Here is a 24988-nt window from a genome sequence, read left to right as displayed (position 1 = left end):
GTGACCTGAGATGGTGCTACTGCACTCCAGCCTGGGGGATAGAGCAAGACTTTGTCTACAAAAATAAATAAATAAATAAACACAGGAAAGGTACAATAAAAATATGGTATTATAATCTTATGGGACCACCGTTGTATATGTAGTCAGTTGTTGACCAAAATGTTATGCGGCGCATGACCATATCAGTACTTCATTCTTCTTATGGCCGAGTTACATTCCATTGTATGGGTATACCACATTTTGTTTACCCACCTGTCCATCGATGGACATTTGGATTGTTTCCACCTCTTAGCTGTTACAAATAATGCTATTATAAACATTCGTGTATCAGTTTCTGTGTAGACGTATGTGTTCATTACTCTTGAATATATACCTAGGAGTGAAATTGCTGGGTCATATGATAACTCCATGTTTAATCATTTGAGGAACTCCCAGACTGTTTTCCAAAGTTGCTGTACCATTTTATATTTCCACCAGCAGTGTGTGAAGGTTCTTATTTATCTATACTCTGGCCAACACTTAGTATTTTCATGTTTTTTAAAAAATTATTATATCTCTGGAAAAACATGGAAAAAAAAGAAAATATAGAAAAAGAAGAAGAAAAAAATTTTTAAAAATTATTGTAGCAAACTATCCTAGTGGGTGTGAGGTAGTATCTCATTGTGATTTTGATTTGCATTTCTCTAATGATTAATGATGCTAAACATCTCTTCATGTGCTTATTTCTATTTGTCTTATTTAATCTTATTTATTTTAGCGATTATCTTATTTAATCCTCTTAACAGACTTCCTTAGAGCCTCTAAACAGTCAATAACCTCATTTTACAAAAAGGAAACCAATGCTTAGAGTTAAGTAACTTGACAAAGTCACACAGCTAATGATTGGTAGACCTATAATCCTGTGTTTCTTCTTTTTAAAATCCTTCAGAAGTGCCTCAGAACCCCCAAAACTGGAGGGGCTTCCAAGATCTAGCTCTTACATACTTTTCTAGTTTCATCTTCTGCCATCCTTCTGTAGGCCCACAGTCTCTAGCTATAGCAAACTTCTTACCATCCCCTAGGAGGCCATGCTGTTTAATACGCTGTTTTTGCCTTCCCATTTGGTGCTCTCTCTGGCTAGAATGCCTTTTGCCCTCTTTCTCATGTATAAACTTCTTTTCATCCTTCAAGACCCAACCTAAACGTTGAGCCTTTTGGAAATGTTTCTCAGTACTCCCAGGTACAATCATTTGCTTTCTTTGTTTTACAGTTCCCTTCTACTATGAGTATTTTCTTCATTGTATTGTCACTTTGTCTAGAAGTCTCTTCTCTTCCTGTCTCTTCTCTGACTCTCTCTCTCTCCTACTAGACAGTGAGCTGCTTGAAAGTGAGCACTGACCTTTGACATTTCATCACCTCTATATTCTCAGGACCAGGTATAGTCTGGTATAGAGTAGTTGCTCAATAAATATGTCTTGAATAAAATGCGTTTCACCTGCCAATTTGAGTATCTGCCCTTCTCATAAAAATAGAGTAAAACGGCCACATACAGTGGCTCACACGTGTAATCCCAGCACTTTTGGAGGCCAAGGCGGGCAGATCACTTGAGGCCAGGAGTTTGAGACCAGCCTGGCCAACATGGCGAAACCCTGTCTCTGTTAAAAATATAATATTTAGCCAGGTGTGGTGGTGCGTGCCTGTAATCCCAGCTACTCAGAAGGCTGAGGCACGAGAATCACTTGAACCCAGGAGTGGCAGGTTGCAGTGAGCCAAGATCATGCCGCTGCACTCCAGCCTGGGTAACAGAGTGAGACTCTGTCTCAAAAAAAAAAAAAAAATAAATAAATAAAGATTTTTCTGTTAAAATATAGAAAGAGCCAGACATGGTGGTACACTGTTATAGTCCCACCTATGTGGGAGACTGATGCAGGATCACTTGAGCCCCGGAGGCCAAGGCTGCAGTGAGCCAAGATCGTACCACTGCACTCCAGGCTGGTGGGACCTTGTCTCAAGAATTTAAAAAAGGAAAATATACTGCTGTGGAGTTCAGAACAATGTAAAATTAATGATTGTATCAAAAGATGAAGTTGTTTTCTTTCGGCTGTTTTTCTGACCCTTCAGAAAACCTCCATTGCTTTGAATCCTGTGGCTCTCAGCAGCATGTGAAACACGGAGGGCATAGCAGATGCCTTATATCACCTTCAGTTCCCTCTGTCTCCCTGGCGCTGTTGGACTAGGTCCAACATAAAATTCTTACAGTTCCAGAATATCTGGGGGAAGTTTTTTGTTTTTGTTTTTGAGACAGGGTCTCGCCCTGTTGCCCAGGCTGGAGTGCAGTGGCACAATCACAGCTCACTGCAGCCTCAGCCTCTCAGGCTCAAGTGATCCTCCCACCTCAGCCTACTGAGTAGCTGGGACCACAGGCATATACTACCACACACCTGGCTAATTTTTTAATTATTTGTAGAGATGAGGTCTCGCCATGTTGCCCAGGCTGGTCTCGAACTCCTGGGCTCAAGTGATCCTCCTGCCTGGGCCTTCCAAAGTGCTAGGATTATAGATATGAGCTACCATGCCCGGCTGGGGGAAGTTTTATTCCAAAATCTACAATGTATTTTTCATCACCAGAAGATACCTCAGCAAACCAAACTAAACCATAATTTTATCCATGACTTTTTAAATATATACATTAGAGTAGTATTCTAAGTATAAACACTTAAATTTTCTTTTCTTTCTTTTTTTTTTTTTTTTTAGTAGAGATGGAGTCTTGCCCTGTTGCCCAGGCTAGAGTGCAGTGGCATGAGCATTGCTCACTGCAGCCTCGAACTCCTGGGCTCAAGGGATCCTCCCTCCTGCCTTAGCCTCCTGAGTAGCTGGGACTACAGGTTCGAGCCACTGTACTCAGCAACATTAAAACATAAACTTTTAGGTTGCAAATCTTATTTTAGGTTATAGATCTCATTCTCAGGCCACTGCACTCCAGCCTGAGTGACAGAGCAAGTCTGTATCTCAAAAAAAAAAAAAAGAAAGAAAGAAAGAAAAAAAGGCAAAAATGGTTTCTCAAGAATAATTTGGCACACACTTGTATTCAGAAGGCTGAGGTGGGAGGATCACCTGAGCCCGGGGAGGTCAAGGCTGCAGTGAGCTGTGATCTCACCACTGCACTCCAGCCTGAGCAACAGAGAAAGATTCTGTCTAAAACAAAAAACAAACAAAGCAAAAAAAAAAAGACCAGGCGCAGTGGCTCACACTTGTAATCCCAGCACTTTGGGAGGCCGAGGCAGGCGGATCATGAGGTCAGGAGTTCGAGACCAGCCTGGTCAAAACAGTGAAACCCCCATCTCTACTAAAAATACAAAACTTAGCTGGGCATGGTGGCGGGCACCTGTAATCCCAGCTACTTAGGAGGCTGAGACAGTAGAATCACTTGAACCCGGGAGGTAGAGGTTGCAGTGAGCCGAGATTGCACCACTGCACTCCAGCTTGGGCGACAGAGCTAGATTCCATCTCAAATTAAAAAAAAAAAAAAAAAAAAAGAATAATCCTTCCTTAAGGTGAGGTCTGCAATTGACTAGTTGGAGTCGAGCGTTGCTATTCCCAGGTACACATGTAGTTTTGAAATGATCGCTCTCACTCTCTCTAGGTACATGAATATGATGAAACCAGTCAAAAAAACATTTTTTTTTCTGTATCCACATTTTTTGTTTTTGTTTTTGTTTTTGTTTTGAGACAGAGTCTCACTCAGCCGCCCAGGCTGGAGTGGAGTGGTGCAATCTCGGCTCACTGCAACCACCGTCTCCGGGGTTCAAGCAATTCTCCCGTCTCAGCCTCCTGAGTAGCTGGGATTACAGGCACCCGCCATCATGCCCGGCTAATTTTTGTATTTTAGTAGAGACGGGGTTTTGCCATGTTGGCCAGGCTGGTCTTGAACTCCTGACCTCAGGTGATAAACCCGCCTCAGCTTCCCAAAGTGCTAGGATTACAGGCGTGAGCCTCCTTTCTGTATCCCCATTTGTATAAGACAAGAAAATGTGTGGCAATAAAACTCTAAAATGTTTACATTTTGTACTCATTGAAAGCAGTGTTTTTAAATGTTTAGATAATTAATAATAATAATAATAGCTGACATTTATCAAGGGCTTGTTATAAGCCAGGCACTGTTATAAGCACGTTTCTTGGATTAGCTCCTAATATTCTCCATCTCGCAGCTCTATAAGCTATAGGTATTATTATTGCCCCTGTATTAGTCCATGCTCACATTGATAAAAAGAAATACCTGGCCGGGGCCAGGCACTGTGGCTCATGCCTGTAATCCCAGCACTTTGGGAGGCTGAGGCAGGCGGATCATGAGGTCAGGAGTTTGAGACCAGCCTAGCCAATATGGTGAAACTTCATCTCTACTGAAAATACAAAAATTAGCCGGGTATGGTGGCCCGCACCTGTAGTCCTAGCTACTCCAGAGGCAGAGACAGAATCGCTTGAACCCGGGAGGCAGAGGTTGCCATGAGCCGAGATCACGTCACTGCACTGCAACCTGGAGGACAGAGTCAGACTCTGTCTCAAAACAAAACAAAACACCTCGCTAGGTGCTGTGGCTCATGCCTGTAATCCCAGCACTTTGGGAGGCCGAGGCGGGCGGATCACCTGAGGTCAGTAGTTCGAGACCAGCCTGGCCAACATGGTGAAACCCCGTCTCTACTAAAAATATAAAAATTAGCCACGCATGGTGGGATGTTCCTGTAATCCCGGCTACTTGGGGGGCTGAGGCAGGAGAATCGCTTGAACCCAAGAGGTAGAGGTTGCGGTGAGCCAAGATCACACCGTTGCACTCCAGCCTGGGCAACGAGTAAAACTCCGTCTCAAAAAAAAAAAAAAGACTGCCCAACAGGCCCCCCAGGGAGGGAATCAGGAGGCTGCCAATGACATTGCTAGTGTAATTTAAGGGTCGACTAACTGCTATAGGCCGTGTGCAGTGTAATCCAGCACTTTGAGAGGCCAAAGTGGGAGGATCCCCTTGAGCCTAGGAGTTCGAGTTTACGGTGAGCTGTGAGTGCACCACTGCACTTCAGCACTTCATCCTGGATGACAGAGTGAGACCCTGCCTCTGAAAATAAATAAAAGGAAACAACCCTGCTACCCCTGAACTTCCCCTGAACTCCTACCAAATAGTGACTCCTGTCTTCACCATGTTTGTCTCTTGACAATCATGAAGCTTTTGACACTGGAATGCTGCTATGAGAAAAAAATACAATGTTTCCATAAATGTGCTTGCCAGCATTAACAGCCAAAACAGAAGAAAGATGGTTCCCACCTCATTTCTGCCTTCCGGATCTCACAGAACATCTCATTGATAGGCCACATTTCACATGGGGAAACTGAATTGTAAAGGAGTCTGGGAAATGTACTTTTTAGTTTCCAGAAGGAAGTTAGAAAGGATGTTGATGCCGGTCGTGGTGGCTCATGCCTGTAATCTTAGCACTTTGGGAGGCCGAGGTGGGCAGATCTCTTGAGCCCAGGAGTTCAAGACCAGCCTGGGCAATATATCGAGACCCTTTAAAAAAAGGATCCTGAGTGTCCATCCACAGATCAACTCTAATATCTGCTAGAGTGGAACTTGGTGGTCATCTGAAAAAAATAGCATTCCATCAACATGTAAAAATTGTTTAGGGCACAGACCATGCTCAGAAATCAGTTCTTTTGGCCAGGTGCAGTGGCTCACACCTGTAATCCCAACACTTTGGGAGGTCAAGGTGGTGGGTGGATTGCTTGAGTCCAGGAGTTCGAGACCACCCTGGGCAACGTGGTGAGACCCCATCTCTACAAAAAATACAAAAAAATTAGCCAGGTGTGGTGGTACACGTCTGTGGTCCCAGCTCCTCGGAAGGCTGATGTGCAAGCATCCTTGAACCTGGGAGGCAGAGGTTGCAGTGAGCCAAGATCGTGCCACTGTACTCCAGCCTAGGTGAGAATGAGACCCTGTAGCAAAAACAAAAAGAAAAAGAAAAAAGAAATCAGTTCTCTTTAAAAGCCACACATTAGGCCAGGCGTGTTGGGTCACGCCTGTAATCCCAGCACTTTGGGAGGCCGAGGCAGGCAGATCACAAGGTCAGCAGTTCGAGACCAGATTAGCCAATATGGTGAAACCCCGCCTCCACTAAAAATACAAAAATTAGGCGGGCGTGGTGGCAGGCTCCTGCAGTCCCAGCTACTCGGGAGGCTGAGGCAGGAGAATCGCTTGAACCCGGGAGGCGGAGGTTGCAGTGAGCCAAGATTGCGCCATTGCACTCCAGCCGGGGCAACAGGAGTGAGACTCCGTCTCAAAAAAAAAAAAAAAAAAAGCCACAAATTACCACTGTACACACCCAGTACACTGGACAGTAGTTAATATGCCCTTAAGTGGCAGTGTTGAAGCAGTGAAGCAATCCAAGTAAATGCCATTCTCTGAATGCCCTTCTAACTCATTAGGGCTAGGTGACAGCTGAGCTTTTAGTGTGGCAACGGGTTGTTCTCAAAAACTATTAATTTTGGGCCAGGCACAGTGGCTCATGCCTATTATTCCAACAAGGTGGGAGGATCACTTGAGCCTAGGATTTCAAGACCAGCCTGGGCAACATGGAAAAACCCTGTCTCTACAAAAATACAAAATTTAGCCTGGTAGACCTCTAGTCTCAGCTACTCAGAAGGCTAAGGCTGGAGGATCACTTGAGCCTGAGAGGTCAGGGCCACAATGAGCCATGGTCACACCACTGCATTCTAGCCTGAGTGACAGAGTGAGACTCTCTCAAAAAAAAAAAAAAAAAATGCTGGGCATGGTGGCTCATGCCTGTAATCCCAGCAATTTGGGAGGCTGAGGTGGGTAGATCACCTGAGGTTGGGAGTTTGAGACCAGTCTGACTAACATGGAGAAATACCATCTCTACTAAAAATACAAAATGAGCCCGGTGTGGTGGTGCATACCTGTAATCCCAGCTACTCGGGAGGCTGAGGCAGAATCACTTGAACCCGGGAGGCAGAGTTTGTGGTGAGCCAAGATCACACCATTGCACTTCAGCCTGGGCAACAAGAGCGAAACTCCATCTCAAAAAAAATAAAAAGTTATTTCAGTTTGTTTTCGTATTTATTTATTTAGAGATAGGTCTCACTATGTTCCCTACGCTGGTCTGGAATTCCTGGCTTCAAGTGACCTTCTTGCTTCTGCCTCCTGAAATGCTGGGATTACAGGCATGGGCCACTGGGCCCAGCTCCTCTTCTTTATACTTACCTGTACTTTCTTTTTTTTTCAAGATATGTTGAATTTTTAAAGCTATTCTGTTCAGTTTTCTTCCAAAACACATTGATGACATTTGGAGGAAAAGAGCAATAGGACTTACTATCTTGGTTTCATCTGCTGGCCTGCCTTTGAATAGTGTTGTCTTAAGTTTATTTTCTTGTCAAAGTTAAAAAGTATGTTTGGGCCAGGGACAGTGGCTCATGCCTATAATTTCAGCACTTTTGGAGGCCGAAGTCGGGGGATCGCTTGAGCCCGGGAGTTTGAGACCAGCCTGGGCAACATGACGAAACCTCATCTTTCTAAAAAATACAAAAATTAGCCAAGCTTGGTGGTGGGTACTTGTAGTCCCAACTACTTGGTAGACTGAAGAGGGAGAATCACTTAAGCCTGGGAGATCAAGGCTGCAGTGAGTCGTGATTGTGCCACTGCACTCTAGCCTGAGTGACAAAGTGAGACTGTCTCAAAAAATAAACCAAATGGCCAGGCGTGGTGGCTCACGCCTGTAATCTCAGCACTTTGGGAGGCCCAGGCAGGAAGATTGCCTGAGGTCGGTCAGGATTTCGAGACCAGTCTGGCCAACATGGAAAAACTCCGTCTCTACTAAAAATACAAAAAAATTAGCCAGGCGTGATGGTGTGTGCCGGTAATCCCAGCTCCTCGGGAGGCTGAGGCAGGGGAATTGCTCAAACCAGGGAGGCGGAGGTTGCAGTGAGCCGAGATCACGCCATTTCACTCCAGCCTGGGCGACAGAGTGAGACTCCATCTCAAAAACACCAAAACGAAACGAAAAAAAGGATTGCTTTTGATTTGCCATAATATATTTTAATATTGGAAATCTCTTATAAACTTTAATGTTAAGATTGAGGTTAAAAAGTTATATATAAAAAACATAAAAATATGTATATAAAATGTATATATTTCTTTAAAAAGAGTTCCAAGCCAATTTGAAGCCAAATGATCATTCTATTATTAATAATATTAATGATTTATTTATATTGTATATTATATTTTAAATCATTATATATTACATATTTGTTCTATATTATATATTAATATTAATTATTAATGATTTTCTATTAACTATTATTAATAATAATTTGTGTCAGATCATCTATTTTTACATGTTAAAAATTGTATCTGACAGAGGCTCTTATATAATTTTTTTTTTTTTTGAGATGGAGTCTTGCTCTGTCACCCAGGCTGGCATGCAGTGGCACAGTCTCAGCTCACTGCAGCCTCTGCCTCCCGAGTTCAAGCAATTCTCCCTCCTCAGCCTCCTGAGTAGCTGGGATTACAGGCACCTGCCACCATGCCCAGCTAATTTTTGTATACTTAGTAGAGATGGGGTTTCACCATATTGGCCAGGCTGGTCTCAAACTCCTGACCTCAGGTTATCTGCCCGCCTTGGCCTCCCAGAGTGTTGGGATTACAGGTGTGAGCTACTGTGCCTGGCCCTTATATAGTTTATTTAAATAAATATTATGTACCTTAGCAGATCTTTCTGCCTCTTATGACAAAAGTACATTATAAATATCTGTTTTCTCTCTCTACAGGACAATCCTCCAAACACAGACTGTTTGACTTAGAATCTTCCCTTTTTTTTACTCCATTCAAGAGCAGCATTCATAAATTTCCAGGTATGACAAATTTTAATTCTTCATCTACCTCACTTAAATGCATAGATAAAAAGTAGAATTCTGGGGCTGGGCGCGGTGTCTCACGCCTATAATCCCAGCACTTTGGGAGGTCGAGGCAGACAGATCACCTGAGGTCGGGAGTTCGAGACCAACCTGACCAACATGGAGAAACCCTGTCTCTACTGAAAATACAAAATTAGCCGGGCATGGTGGCACATGGGAGCTACTTGGGAGGCTGAGGCAGGAGAATTGCTTGAACCCGGGAGGTGGAGGTTGCGGTGAACCGAGATGGCACCATTGCACTCCAGCCTGGGCAACAAGAGCGAAACTCTGTCTCAAAAAAAAAAAAAAAAAAGGTAGAATTTTGGGCCGGGTACGGTGGCTCACGCCTGTAATCCCAGCACTTTCGGAGGCCAAGGCAGGAGGATCACCTGAAGTCGGGAGTTTGAGACCAATCTGGCCAACATGGCAAAACCCCGTCTCTATTAAAAATACAAAAATTAGCCGGGCGTGGTGCTGGGCGCCTATAATCCCAGGTGCTTGTGAGGCTGAGACAGGAGAATCACTTGAATCCGGGCAGCGGACGTTGCAGTGAGCCAAGATCACACCAGTGCACTCCAGCCTGAGCAACAGAGCAAGACTGTCTCCAAAAAAAAAAAAAAAAAAAAAAGGGTAAAATTTTGTAGTTGCAGATTTTATATATCAGAGAATGGATTTATTTCTTGGAAATTCACTGTCTAAGATGTTCAGCGTTCTGATTTTTTTGGTCTCCCTGTTCACTGATTGCTAATTTTTTTTAATGACATCTTTATTTTGAATACTCTCTTAAGGAGGTGTAGTGTATCCTTATGAATGTGGGCCGAATTTTTTAACACCCAGCATACATATTTGAACTACATTTCAATCTTTTATTTATTTATTTATTTATTTATTTTTGAGATGTAGTCTGGCTCTGTCGGCCAGACTGGAGTGCAGAGGCAACCTCCACCTGCCAGGTTCAAGCAGTTCTGCCTCAGCCTCCAGAGTAACTGGGATTACAGGCACCTGCCACCAAGCCTGGCTAATTTATGTATTTTTAGTAGAGACTGGGTTTCACCATGTTGGTCAGGCTGGTCTCGAACTCCTGACCTCAGGTGATCCACCCACCTTGGCCTCCCAAAGCGCTGGGATTACAGGCCTGAGCCACCGCACCCGGCTTTATCTTTTTTTTAAACTGGGATCCAGGCAATTGTATGGAACTACATTTTTTAATTCACTGCCTCTCTTGTGTATGTATTTCTCCCATTCTAACTTAATCACATACTCGTATTATTAAGAACTGGAGATTATCTAGATCAGTCCTTTTAATTTGCAGAGAAGGATGTTAAGCCTAGAAACATGAGTTACTTGCCCATGGACATAATACTAATTTAGTGGTAGAACCAGTGTCAGAATTCTGACCTCCCACAGCTGCATCATGCAGCCTTGGCGTCACTGTCTGGGTTAAAGCCCGTTTCTGTAAAATGGGGATAATAATACCATCTCCCAGCTAGGTGTAGTGGCTCACGCCTGTAATCCCAGCACTTTGGGAGGCCGAGGCGGGCGGATCACGAGGTCAGGAGATCAAGACCATCCTGGCTAACACGGTGAAAACCTGTCTCTAGTAGAAATAGAAAAAATTAGCCGGGCGTGGTGGCAGGCGCCTGTAGTCCCAGCTACTTGGGAGGCTGAGGCAGGAGAATGGCGTGAACCCAGGAGATGGAGCTTGCAGTGAGCCGAGATGGTGCCACTGCACTCCAGCCTGGGCGACAGAGCGACAATCCGTCTCAAAAATAATAATAATAATACCATCTCCCCAATAGGTTGCATGTGAGGATTAAATGAGACAATGCAGGTAGCTGCTTTATTACTGCCTGTTGGTCCTTTAACCCCTTCACTGCATCTGTCTTGAAATTCTCCACCCTTGGCTAATGTGTCACAAAGCTCTCTTCATTCTCCCTGTAATTTCTTGTCTGTAACACTGGCATCTTTTCCCCATCCTGCCGCACAATCATGGGCAATCCTCCAGATTCCCCTCTCAGCCCATGCTTCCTCTGAGCCCCTTCATTTCTGCTAACAGCCTAATTGCTATTTGCAGATTCTCTTACTCCTCTATCTTCAACTCTGAGTGTCCCTGTGAACTTCAGACCAGCATTTCTAGTGGCCTCCTGGCCATATCTACCTGATTTCCCATTCCTCTGAAATCCAACATACATAAAACCAAAGTCGTTGCTTTTCTTCTAAACCAGTTATTTCTCTGGACTCTGGACTTCCCAATTTCTTGTTTCAAATTTAAAAAAAAATTTTAATTTTAATTTATTATTATTTTTTGAGACACTTGTATGTGTGCCCAGGCTGGAGTGCAGTGGTGCAATCACTGCTCACTGCAGCCTCAACCTCCTGGGCTCAAGTGACGCTCCCACCTCAGCCTCCCAAGTAGCTGGGACTACAGGCACATGCAATTTTTTATTTTTATTTATTTATTTTTTTCTGAGACAGAGTCTCACTCTGTCCCCCAGGCTGGAGTGCAGTAACGTGGTCTCAGCTCACTGCAACCTCCACCTCCCGGGTTCAAGCGATTCTCCTGCCTCAGCCTCCTGAGTAGCTAGGATTACAGGCATGCGCCACTGTGGCTAATTGTTATATTTTTAGTAGAGACAGGGTTTCACCATGTTGGCCAGGCTGGTCTCGAACTCCTGACCTCGTGATCCACCCACCTCGGCCTCCCAAAGTGCTAGGATGACAGGTGTGATCTACCATGCCCGGCCACAATTTTTTATTTTTTAGAGACAGGGTCTTGCTCTGTTGCCCAGGCTGACATGCAGTGGTATTACCATAGCTCACTGCAGCCTCCAACTCCTGGGCCTAAGCAATCCACTGTCTGTGCCTCCCAAGTAGCTGGGACCACAGGCATGCACCATCATGCCCAGCCAATTTTTAAAAATCTATTCTGCCATCCTGGTCTCAAACTTAATTTAAGAAAAAGCAAGGTATAGGGCCAGGCACAGTGGCTCACGCCTGTAATCCCAGCACTTTGGGAGGCCGAGGCAAGGTAGATCATGAGGTCAAGATATCAAGACAGTTCCAGCCAACATAGTGAAACCCTGTCTGTACTAAAAATACAGAAATTAGCCGGGCGTGGTGGCGGGCACCTCTAGTCCCAGCTACTCGGGAGGCTGAGGCAGAAGAATCATTTGAACCTGGGAGGTGGAGGTTGCAGTGAGCCGAGATTGTGCCATTGCACTTCAGTCTGGGGACAGAGCAAGACTCCGTCTCAACAAAAAAAACAAAAAAGAAAAAGCAAGGTATAGACCAATATATATAATACAAGGGAACTTAACTTTCTTAACTTTCCGTGTCAGTAGAGTGTTTTCTTATTTTTGAATCATACGCATTCAAGGATGAAAGGGAAGGGGAAAAGACCAGTTGCGGTGGCTCACACCTGTAATCCCATCACTTTGGGAGTCCAAGGCAGGTGGATCACTTGAGGTCAGGAGTTCGAGAACAGCCTGGCCAACATAGTGAAACCCCGTCTCTACTAAAAATACAAAAATAACCGGGCGTGATGGTGTGCGCCTGTAGTCCCAGCTACTTGGGAAGCTGAGGCAGGAGAATCACTTGAACCTGGGAAGCAGAGGTTGCAGTGAGCCAAGGTCATGCCATTGCACTCCAGCCTGGGCAACAGAGCCAGACTCCATCTCAAAAAGATAATGTGAGAACTATATAAATAATTTGTGTTTCTCTGGGATTTTGTTTTTGTTTGTTTTTGTTTTGCCTTGGATTCTAGGGCAAATAATAATAAATGTAAATGTATAGAAACCATCTCATTAACATTTAATTTAAATAAACATTAAATAACATTTAATTTAAATAAAATGTTGCTTGGTCTGTCCCTGAGGCTAAAGGGCAGTGGCATAATCCGAACTCGCTGCAGCCTCCAACTCCTGGGCTCAAGTGATCCTCCCACCTCAGCCCCCAAGTAGCTGGGACTACAGGCCCGTGCCACCATACCCAGCTAGTTTTTATATTTTTTTTGTAGAGATGAGGTTTCACCATGTTGCCCAGGCTAGTCTCAAACTCCTGAGCTCAAACATCTACCTGTTTCAGCCTCCCAAAGTGCTGGGATTATAGGTGTAAGCCACCGCGCCTGGTCCATTTTACCAAACTCTTATCATCAGTTATTAAAATCTTTCAAATGCCACCCTCTGTTGATGATTTCTAAATCTTTATCTCCAGCCTAGATTTCCTGAGCGTATATCCAGACATCCATAATATACTGACTTCATGCTCAGTGAGCAACATTTTGATGACTGACTTTCCATATCACTTCCTCATAAGGAAAGGAGAATATGTTGGTCAGTGGAAAACAAATATCTGTCCCTTTGATGTTTACATATTTCATCATAATTTGTAAAATGGCCTTGTGTTTTTCTTGTATATATGGTATATCTGACATATCACATACACATATATAACATATATAGACCTATATATAAACTCTGTGAGCTTGATTAAAGACAGAGGATGGGGGAAAAGGAGGGAAGTAGGGAGGTAGGAAGGCATTTGCCTCTAAGAAACAGATCATCTTTTTGTGGAACAAAATTACGTTTCTGATCAGTTTCTGAAAATCAAACCTTAAACAAGAGGTAACAATGTAAATGCTACCAATCATTTATCTTAGCATCTAGCCACCTGGCCATTTTCTCTTTTTTTCTTCCTTTCTCACCCCTCCCTCCTTCTTATCTACAGTAGTTAGCTACTTAGGGAAAAATTTAGATCTTCTCATCACACAGTACACCAAATACTTTCTAGAAGAGCTAAGTATTAAACACACACACACACACACACACAAATGGAAGTAAATTATTCATCAAACATCTGGAGGTGGGAAGATATCCTGAGAGTAGACCACATTGAAAAGAAATCATGTAGGGAGCTTTCAACATGTGCCATTCATTTACTTATTCGTTTGTTAGTCTCCAAGTCTGAAGGATATAGATATGGAGGCTGAGAAAGGAAAGGTTTGGCCTGGGATGGTTCCTGGGTCCTGGATTAGGCACTAGAGGAAAATAGTGGTACAAATTCCCAAGAAAGGAGACACAGATGAAGGAGTACATTTCAGCGGTTAAGAAAAGGCTGCAATAAGAAGTTTGGAATTCAGTAAGTTTGAGGTTATCTTCTGTATCTAACTGGTGATTGATGACAATGATGATAAGAATTACAACAGCGGTTCATATATTATTGAGCAGCTACAATGTCCCAGGCGCCTGCACAGTTCTTGACATTTACAATGTTGCGTTGAATCTACAATTCCGTGAAGTAGGTACTGTACTCTTATAAACCCCCATTTATAGGTTAGGAAATGGATGTGTAAACCACAGCAGAGCCGGGGTTTAGATTCACTTTGATGGCATAGCCCATGTGTTTACCCACTGTTATTTATGCTGCTTCCAAGTCCTGCTGATTTTACCTCTGGCTTATCTCTGTCTACTTCTTTCTTTTTTTGAGACGGTGTCTGGCTCTGCCACCCAGGCTGGAGTGCAATGGCGTGATCTCAGCTCACTGCAACCTCTGCTTCCCGGGTTCAAGCCTTTTTCGTGCCTCAGCCTCCCTAGTAGCTGGAATTACAGGCACCCGCCACCACACCTGGCTAATTTTTCTATTTTTAGTAGAGATGGGATTTCACCAAGTTGGCCAGGCTGGTCTCAAACTCCTGACCTCCAGTGAGCCACCTGCCTTGGCCTTGTCTGCTTATTTTCATCACCACTACTGTGGTTTAAATGTTGGTCCCCTTCAAAACTCATGTTGAAACTTAATCCTCAAGGTGACAGTATTTTTTTTGTTTTTTGTTTTTTGAGACAGAGTCTTACTGTGTCACCCAGGCTGGAGTGCAGTGGCATGATCACTGCTCACTGCAGCCTCAACCTCCCCAAGCTCAGGTGATCCTCCTACCTCACCCTCCTGAGTACCTGGGACTACAGGTACATGCCACCATGCCTGGGTAATTTTTGTATTTTTTGTAGTAATGGGGTTTCGCCATGTTGCCCAGGCTGGTCTCCAACTCCAGGGCTCAAGCGATTTGCCTGCCTTGGCCTCTCAAAGTCCTGGGATTACAAGCATGAGCCACTATGCGTGGCACAATGTGGCAGTACTGAGAGGTGGGGCCATTAAGAGGTGATTGGGTTATGAAGGATTAATGGGTTATCATGGGAGGAACTAGTGGTTTTATAAGAAGAGGAAGGGAGATATGAGCACGCTCAGCCCCCTTGCCACCTGTACTAGTCCGTTCTTGCATTGCTATAAAGAAATATCTGAGACTGGGTAATTTATAAAGAATAGAGGTTTAATTGGCTCACAGTTCTGCAGGCTGTACAGGAAGCATGGTAGCTTCTGCTTCTGGGGAGGCCTCAGGCAGCTTCCAGTTATGGTGGAAGACATAGGAGGAGCAGGCATCTTCACATGGCTGGAGTAGGCGGAAGAGAGGTGCCACACACTTTCACACAACCAGATCTCATGAGAACTCACTCACTATACAGTATCAAGGGGGGATGGTGCTAAACCATTCATGAGAACTCTGCCCCAATGGTCCAATCACCTCACATTAGGCCCCACGTCCAACACTGGGGATTACAATTCGACATGAGATTTGGCCAGGGACACAGATTCAAACCATATCACTACCGATCCTTCTGCACTGTTCCAGGACTCCGCAAAGAGTCTCCACCAGCAAGAAAGCCCTTGCCAAGTGTGGACCCTTGACCTGGGATGTCTCAGCCTTCAGAACTGTAATACATAAATTTCATGTATTTGTCTTCTTTTCCTTTCTCTTCTTCCTGATTTTTTTCTGCTTTTTTTCCTTTTCTTTATAAATTACCCAGTTTCAGCGTTTGTTGTTGTTGTTATAAGTAACAGAAAACAGACTCATACCACCATACCACTACCTACAACTACTTCCATTCTTTTTCTTTTCTTTTCTTTCTTTTTTTTTTTTTTTTGAGATGTAGTCTCTGTCACCCAGGCGGGAGAAGTTCAGTGGTGCAACTTCAGTTCATTGCAACCTCTGCCTACCAAGTTCAAGCAATTCTCCCACCTCAGCCTCCTGAGTAGCTAAGATTACAGGAGGCACATGCCACTATGCCTGGCTAATTTTTCTATTTTTAGTAGAGACGGGGTTTCACCATGTTGTCCAGGCTGGTCTCAAACTCCTGACCTCAAGTGATCTGCCCACCTTGGCCTCCCAAAGTGCAGGGATTACAGGCATGAGCCACCATGCCCAGCCCAACCACTTCCATTTCTACCCCTATCATTTTGTCTAGATTACAACTGCCTCCTGCCTGGTCTCACTGCCAATGACGTTCTTACTGCTGTCTGATTTGATCAAATACTAAATCGCCTCTCTCCTTTGCATAGAACCCCTTAATGCCCCCCACCCCCACCCCAGTGCTTACAGGGTCTAATCCAAACTCTTTAATGAAGCAAATAAGGTGCTCCACCCATTTCTCACCATCTCTTTTGCACCCTGTGCTCCAGCCATATTGAACAACTTACTTCCTATTTTGTGATTATACCAGTCTGTGCCTTGGCTCAAACTATATCTTCTGCCTAGAATGCTTTTCCTCTTTTTTTTTTCTGAGTGAAAACCTACTTGCCTTTCAAGCACCTACCCTAGCATCACATCACCTACGAAGCAACGTACGTTGATTCTTCTCCCACAGTTCTGGAGGCTAAACTCTGAAATCAACATGTTGACAGGGCCATGCTGCCTCTGAAGGTTGTAGGGCAGAGTCCTTCCTTGCCTCTTCCTAGCTTCTGGTGGGTGCCAGCAATCCTTGGCATTCCTTCTGTTGTAGCTCCATCATTCCAGCCTCTGCTTCTGTCTTCACGTGGTGCTCTTCCTTCTGTGTTTGTGGTTTTGTTTTTGTTTCTGTTTTTTTGAGACCAGCCTGTTGCCTAGGTTGGTCTTGAACTCCTGGCCTCAAGCAGTCTGCCCTTCCTTGGCCTCCCAAAGTGCTAGGATTACAGGTGTGAGCCACCTCACCCAGCCGCTGTATGTGTCTTCTCAGTGTCCTCCTTTCTCCAGATCTCTCCTTATAATGATACCACCCTAATCCAGGATGACCTCATCTTAACTTGATTATATCTGCAAAGACCCTATTTGCAAATTAAGGTCTCCAGTGTAGGTACCAGGTTTAAGACTTCAGCATATAATTTTGGGGGGCACAACTCAATCCCATGTCTCACATGCAGGAGCAGGAGCAAGAGAGAGAGTGGAAGGAGGTGGTACATACTTTTTTATTTTTTATTCATTTTTATTTGAGACACAGTCTCAGTTTGCCATCCAGGCTAGAGTGCAGTGATGTGATCATGGCTCACTGCAGCCTCGAACTCCTGGGCTCACACGAATCTCCTGCCTCAGCCTCCAAACTATAGGAGGCCACCACACCCAGCCAATTTTTTAATTTTTGTTTTTGTTTTTTTTGTAAAAACGGGGTCTCACTATGTTGCTCAGGCTGGTCTTGAACTCCTGGGCTCAAACAATCCTTCTACCTCAGTCTCCTAAAGTGTTGGGAGTATAGGCATGAGCCACCCTGCCCAGCCCCTGAGCTATTTTTTTTAATTATTTTTTGAGATGGAGTTTCGCTCTTGTTGCCTTGCCCAGGCTGGAGTGCCATGGTGCGATCTCAGCTCACCACAACCTCCGCCTCCTGGGTTCAAGCAATTCTCCTGCCTCAGCCTCCCGAGTAGCTGGGATTACAAGGATGCGCCACCACGCCTGGCTAATTTTGTATTTTTAGTAGAGATGGAGTTTCTCCATGTTGGTCAGGCTGGTCTCGAACTCCTGACCTCAGGTGATCCGCCTGCCTCGGCCTCCCAAAGTGCTGGGATTATAGGCCTGAGCCACCGCGCCCGGCTTTTTTTTTTTTTTTTTTTTTTTTTTGGTGAGACGAGTCTTCGCTCTGTCACCCAGGCTGGAGTGCAGTGGCGTGATCTCAGCTCACTGCAATCTCCACCTTGCTGATTCAAGCGATTCTCCTGCCTTGCCTCAGCCTCCCCTGTAGCTGAGATTATAGGCGCCCACCACCACACCCAGCTAATTTTTTTGTGCTTTAGTAGAGATGGGGTTTCACCATGTTAGCCAGGCTGGTTTCAGACTCCTGACCTCAAGTGATCCACCCACCTCAGCTTCCCAAAGTGCTAGCATTACAGGCATGAGCCACCACTCCCAGCCTTGAGCTATTTTTAAGTACTGAAATGTTTTTATGTATAAACTGTTATTTTGGTATTATAAAATGTAAATCATTTATATTATAAGACATGTCCACAGAGTTATATACTGCATTTGGGATTTAGGTTTCATTTCAAACAAGGGTACATTTTTAAAGTAGATATACTGAGTACCTCATTCTTTATTTCACATCCTTACAAGGTACTTTATTGTTTTAACTCTTATTTTCTGTTTCTTATAAGATTAGTTATCTTTTTCAGGGATTATTAGTTGTTTGCATTTCCCCCAGAGGCAAATCATCTACTGCCAGAGGCTCCTGATAGAATCACGTAAGAATGAGGTTGGGGGTGGGAAGACGTTAAGAGAAGCAAGACCAGGCACGATGGCTCACCCTGTAATCCCAGCAGTTTGGGAGGCCAAGGCGGGAGGATGCCGTGGGCCCAGGAGTTTGAGGTTGCAGTGAGCTATGATCACGCCAAGGAAAAGGAGTTAATGAGGAAAAGTTGTAAGACCTGATTCCCCACCCTACAGGATTTCTCTCCTTTTCCCCCCTAGGGCTGACGCCTTCTTTTTCTTTTTCTTTCTTTTTTTTTCTTTTTTTTGAAACAAGGTCTCACTTTGTCACCCAGGCTGGAGTGCAATGGTGTGATCTCAGCTCAGTGCAGCCTCCGCCTCCTGGATTCAAGCAATTCTCTTGCCTCAACCTCCCAAGTAGCTGGTATTACAGGCGCCCGCCACCACACCCAGCTAATTTTTGTGTGTGTGTGTCTTTTTAGTAGAGATGGAGTTTCATCATCCTGGCCAGGCTGGTCTCGAACTCCTGACCTCGGGTGATCTGCCCACCTCAGCCTCCCAAAGTTCTGGGATCACAGGCATAAGCCACCACGCCCAGCCACCTTCTTCCTAAGGATAATTTATTTTGGACAGGCTCTTCTTCCCCAGTCACCTTACTCTCAAGCCAGAGGGGTTGAGGAAGCCCCATCATAGAACCTGGTCATCTCTTAGGTGGAATGGCCTCTGAGACAAAACATTAAAGAGAATGGGGAGTACATCTTGCTTCTTAATAATGTTATTGATACCAGAGCTGTATTTTGACATTATGCAAAATTGATACTGAGATGCCAGCAAGGTCATTTTATCTCAGTTTTGCAACAGCTAATTTGAAACCATGGGCACGGTGAGCAGACTGCATGCTGTCACTGGTCCTGAGGACATTGCAGTATTTGAATGGTGAGAAGTGACAGCACTCAGAAAGGGACACGCCAGATTTCTATGGCTTCTTTACCCTAGGGTCTCAAAGGACATTACTGCTTTATTTCTCATTCCTTAGAAAATAGTGCACCAGAATAACTCATCCCTAAGAACTCAAGATGATTGGTATTTTACCATTTTTACTCCATCCCAGTGCCAAGCTTCAGTGTTTCTCTAGTGTAATTGATACATCAGAATTTTTACGTTATAAGCTGTGATAAAACCGTAATACTTTTGGGCCACTTTAAGTCTGGAGCTTTTATGATTTCACATTGAAAAAAAGTCTGGAGCTTTATTAGGTAAGTGGAAATGTGACACAGATGTCTGGGTAATGGAAGCCAATAGCCTGTTTTTAACAGAATTATTCTTTAAAAGCAGAATGAAATTCCCTCTCTAGAATTTAGGGGTATAAATTCTCTACCCTCAGCCTTTGACCTATAACCTCTTCAGGAAAAAGGATTCATCTCTCTGTCTCTAATCTTTCACCAAAATACCAAATAATTAAGCACACATGTTCAATAGCAAAATATACCTAAAACAATTAATACACAAAGTAGAACCAATAGTTTCTCTCATTTTTAGAGTATCTAAAAAAAAAAACCCAACAACTTAGGCTGGCATTTTATAGTATAACTTGATTTATTTCAGGATCTCATTGTAACAAACAGGAACATATGTAGTATATCATTTAACTGCAGCAAAATAGTTTAAAAGTGTTGAAGTTGGAACAATCCTCAGAGATCATACAGTCCCACCTCCTACCAAATGCAGTCACCCAAAATCAATGACATTCCACCTCTGCTACAATGGTAGCATAGGAAGTGTTACTTTGCAAAGTGACTAATTCTGTTGTTAATCAGTTTGGCCCAGTGTTTCTCAAATTTTTCTTACCAAAACCCACAGTAAGAAATACATTTTGGCTGGGTGCAGTGGCTCATGCCTGTAATCCCAACACTTTGGGAAGCCAAGGTGAGTTGATTGCTTGAGCTCAGGAGTTTGAGACTGCCTCGGTAAGGTGGCAAAACCCCATCTTTACAAAAAAACACAAAAATTAGCCAGGCATGGTGGCATGTGCCTGGAGTCCCAGCCAGGAGACTGAGGTTGAAAGATTGCTTGAGCCCAGGACATTGAGGCTGCAGTGAGCCGTGATCATGCCATTGCACTCCAGGCTGGGCGACAGGGCAAGACCCTGTCCCCTCCCCCCAAAAAAAAGAAAAGAAAAAAAGAAATCTGTTTTAAGGCTGGGCACAGTGGGTCATGCCTGCCCATAATCCCTGCACTTTGGGAGGCCCAGGCTGGAGGATTGCTTGAGGCTGGGAGTTAAAGATCAACCTGAGCAACATAGCAAGACTGTGTCTCTACAAAATAATTAAAAAATTAGCTGGGCATGGTGGCATGCCCTGTAACCCCAGCTACTCGGGAGGCTGAGGCGAAAGGACCTCTTGAGCCCAGGAGTCTGAGGCTGCAGTAAGCTGTGATCACCTACTGCAGTCCAACCTGGGTGACAGATTGAGACCGTCTTTACAAATTTTTTTTTAATTAAAAATAAATAGCTGTTCTTTATGAGCTCAAATTCATTTCCCTTTAGTCCTATATTTTGGTCCATTTGCTTTTTAGTGAATATTTATTCATTCAACAAATACTGACTGAGCATCTGTATGCTGGACATTATGCACTGTGCTAGGGATGCTGAGGTGGAAAAAACAGAGACTCATACCTTTTGGAGCTTAGATTCTAGTGCTTAGTCTAGAAGCCTAGTCTGCTAGACCTATTAAGAGAATAATTCTGGCCGGGCACCGTGGCTCACGCCTGTAATCTCAGCACTTTGGGAGGCTGAGGCAGGCAGATCACGAGGTCAGGAGATCGAGACCATCCTGGCTAACATGGTGAAACCCAGTCTCTACTAAAAATACAAAAAAATTAGCCAGGCTTGGTGGCGGGCACCTGTAGTCCCAGCTACTTGGGAGGCTGAAGCAGGAGAATGGCGTGAACCCAGGAGGTGGAGCTTGCAGTGAGCCAAGATCGTGCCACTGCACTCCAGCCTGGGCGACAGAGCAAGATTCCATCTCAAAAAAAAAAAAAATAATAATAATAATTCTACAGCTGGGCGCAGTGGCTCATGCCAATAATCCCAGCACTTTGGGAGGCCAAGGTAGGTGGATCACTTGAGCCCAGAGGTTTGAGACCAGCATAGGCAAAATAGTGAGACCCTATCTCTACAAAAAAAAGAAAAAGAAAGAAAAAATTAGCTGGGCATGGTGGCGCATACCTCTAGTCCCAGTTACTCAGGAGGCTAAGGTGGGAGGGTCACCTGAGCCTGGGAAGTCAAGACTGCAATGAGCCGTGATAGTGCCACTGCACTCCAGCTTGGGCGACAGAGCAAGACTCTGTCTCAAAAATAATAATAAAAAATACATAATAATAAAAACAAAATAATTCTAGTTCTTCCACGTAATTGCCTTTCAGTATTGGAAGACAACTATCGTGTTTCTTAATCTATACCTCATATGGTGTAGTTTCTATGACAATAGCTATTGAGCCATAGTGATTAACTAAAGCTCCCCATACTAAAGATGGGCTTGTCAAGGAAACCTCTGATGAAGTGACATTTAAGCAAAGACTTGTGTAGAGTTGGGGAACAAGTTATGTGAAGATCCTTCACTCCTGGGTGAGGAATGTTTCAGACACAAGGGATGCCAGGAATGAGCTTGGCACCTTGGGAGGCATCAAAAGCAGTAAGATGAGAGCTGCAGGTAGGGGAGATCTTTCAGAGATCTGGCAGCACTTTTAGACCAGGGTAAAGACTTTGGATTTCTTTCTTAGTGAGATGGGAGCCACTGGAGGTCAAAGTATTTAACTCATTTATTTTTGTGAAAGGGATTGTATTAGTCCATTCTCGCATTGCTGTAAAGAACTCCCTAAGACTGGGTAATTTATACAGAAAAGAGGTTTAATTGGCTCACAGTTCCACAAGCTGTAAAGGAAGCATGACTGGGCAGGCCTCAGGAAACTTACAGTGATGGCAAAAGGCACAGGGGAAGCAGGCCCATCCTACATGTCTGGAGCAGGAGGAAGAGAGTGAAGGAGGAGGTGCTACACACTTTTAAACAACCAGATCTCGTGAGAACTCACTATCACAAGAATAGCAAGAGGGAAATCCGCCCACATGATCCAGTCACTTTCCACCAGGTCCTCTCTCTAACACTGGGGATTACAATTCAACATGAGATTTGGGCGGGGGACACAAATCCAAACCATATCAGGGATCTTCTCTTGTATCTGCCACCTAGCTATTTTTGTGTATTAATTTTATCATAAACTGGCTCTTTTACCAAATTCTTTTGTTTCTAGGTTTAATTGGCTTTATTAAGATGTAATTTAGGCTGGGCATGGTGGCTCACACCTGTAATCCCAGCACTTTGGGAGGCCGAGGCAGGCAGATCACAAGGTCAGGAGATCGAGACCATCCTGGCTAACACGATGAAACCCGGTCTCTACTAAAATAGAAATATTATCCTGGTGTGATGGTGGGCGCCTGTAGTCCCAGCTACTCGGGAGGCTGAGGCAGGAGAATGGCGTGAACCCGGGAGGCGGAGCTTGCAGTGAGCCGAGATTGCGCCACTACACTCCAGCCTGGGCGATAGAGCAAGACTCTGTCTCAAAAAACAAACAAACAAAAACAAAACAAAACAAAACAAAAAAAAGATATAATTTAGCCTGGGCACAGTGGCTCACGCCTGTAATCCCAGCACTTTGGGAGGCCGAGGCAGGCAGATCATGAGGTCAGGAGTTTGAGACCAGCCTGGCTAACATGGTGAAACCCCGTCTCTACTAAAAATACAAAAAAATTAGCCAAGTGTGGTGGCACACACTTGTAATCCCAGCTACTAGGGAGGCTGAGGCAGGAGAATTGATTGAACCTGGGAGCTGGGAGGCAGAGGTTGTAGTGAGCTGAGATCATGCCACTGCACTCCAGCCTGGGCGACAGAGCAAGACTCTGTCTAGAGAAAAAATTAAGATATAATTTACATACAGTAAAATGCCCCCATTGTAAATGTACAATTTAATGTTTGACATATGTTCATATGTAATAATCACCATAAATAATACATGAAACATTTTCATTACCTACAATTTCCCTCATGCCTTTTTTTTCTTATGCCATTTTGTAGTAGAGCCTCCTGTTTCGTTCCCAGTTTCAGGCAACTGTAATCTCCCTTACGTGATTATAGATTAGTTCTGCCTATTCTTTTTTTTTTATTGAGATGGAGTCTCACTCTGTCGCCCAGGCTAGAATGCAGTGGCGTGATCTCTGCTCACTGCAAGCTCCGCCTGCCGGGTTCACGCCATTCTCCTGCCTCAGCCTCCTGAGTAGCTGGGACTACAGGCGCCCGCCACTACGCCCGGCTAATTTTTTGTGTTTTTAGTAGAGATGGGGTTTCACCATGTTAGCCAGGATGGTCTCGATCTCCTAACCTCGTGATCCGCCTGCCTCGGCCTCCCAAAGTGCTGGGATTACAGGCGTGAGCCACTGCGCCCGGCCCTGCCTATTCTTAAGATTTCATATAACTGGACTCACACAGTAGGTATTCTTTGGTGTCTGGCTTCTTTCATTGAGCCTAATGATTTTGAGAGTCATTCACATCACTGCTTGTATCAGAGGTTTGTTGGCTCTGTTGTTCAGTAGTATTCCATGGTATGGATATACTACAATTTATTTATTCACCAGCGGATGCACATTTTATTTCCAATTTGGGGCTAATATGAACAAAGCTGCTATGAAAATTCTTGTATAAATTTTTTTGTAGTCATGTGTTTTCATTTCTCTTGCATAAATACCTAGGAGTAGAACTGCCGGGTCTTAGAGTAGGTATAACTTTATTAGAACTGCTAAATAGTTTTCCAAAGTGACTGTAGCATTTTACATTTCCACCAGCAATACATGAGAGAACCAACTTCTCCACATCCTTGCCAACATTTGGTATTGTCAGTCATTTTGTCTTTAGCCATGATGGTGGGTGTGTAATGACATTTCCTCGTGGTTTTAATTGGCATTTCCCTGATGACCAGTGACATCTTTTCATGTGCTTATTTTGTTTGTTTTCTATTATGAAATGTCTGTTCAAATCATTTGCCCATGGGTTTTTTGTCCTAGTGTTGAGTTCTTTATGTATTCTGGGTACAACTCTTTTGTCAGATATATATACTGCAAACATTTTATCCTGGTTTGTGGTCTGGTTTTCCTTTCCTTTTTTTTTTTTTTTTTTTTGAGACAGAGTCTTGCTCTGTTGCCCAGGCTGGAGTGCAGTGATGCGATCTCAGCTCACTGCCAGCTCCGCCTCCCGGATTCACGCCATTCTCCTGCCTCAGCCTCCCGAGTAGCTAGAACTACAGGCGCCTGTCACCATACCCAGCTAATTTTTGTATTTTTAGTAGAGATGTGGTTTCACCGTGTTAACCAGGATGGTCTCTTATCTCCTGACTTCGTGATCCACCCGCCTCAGCCTCCCAAAGTGCTGGGATTACAGGCATGAGCCACCGCTCCCGGCCAGCTTTTCCTTTCCTTAATGGTATCTTTAAAAGAGCAGAATTTTGATAAAGCCATTT

General features: G+C 44.2%; 1 protein-coding gene across 7 annotated transcripts in view; it reads left to right on the top strand.

Annotated features, from left to right (window-relative positions):
- The window catches only part of ZBTB8A (zinc finger and BTB domain containing 8A), a 69619-nt gene that overhangs the window by 5717 nt on the left and 38914 nt on the right, over positions 1 to 24988 (top strand). For 4 of the 7 annotated variants that reach the window (XM_016958403.4, XM_016958429.4, XM_016958394.3 and 1 more), the window contains 2 exons: positions 8803 to 8886; positions 15608 to 15689. The exons of 1 other annotated variant lie outside the window; for it this stretch is intronic. In XM_016958403.4, the coding sequence (XP_016813892.1) occupies positions 15670 to 15689 (20 nt within the window). In that variant the 5' untranslated portion in view covers positions 8803 to 8886; positions 15608 to 15669. The remainder of the gene's footprint in view (positions 1 to 8802; positions 8887 to 15607; positions 15690 to 24988) is intronic. 2 more of the 7 variants (XM_063783302.1, XM_016958419.3) reach the window with 1 other exon arrangement.

Source organism: Pan troglodytes, chromosome 1, assembly GCF_028858775.2.
Source record: "Pan troglodytes isolate AG18354 chromosome 1, NHGRI_mPanTro3-v2.0_pri, whole genome shotgun sequence".
Taxonomy (NCBI): domain Eukaryota; kingdom Metazoa; phylum Chordata; class Mammalia; order Primates; family Hominidae; genus Pan; species Pan troglodytes.
This window is presented reverse-complemented; position numbering and strand designations above follow the sequence as displayed.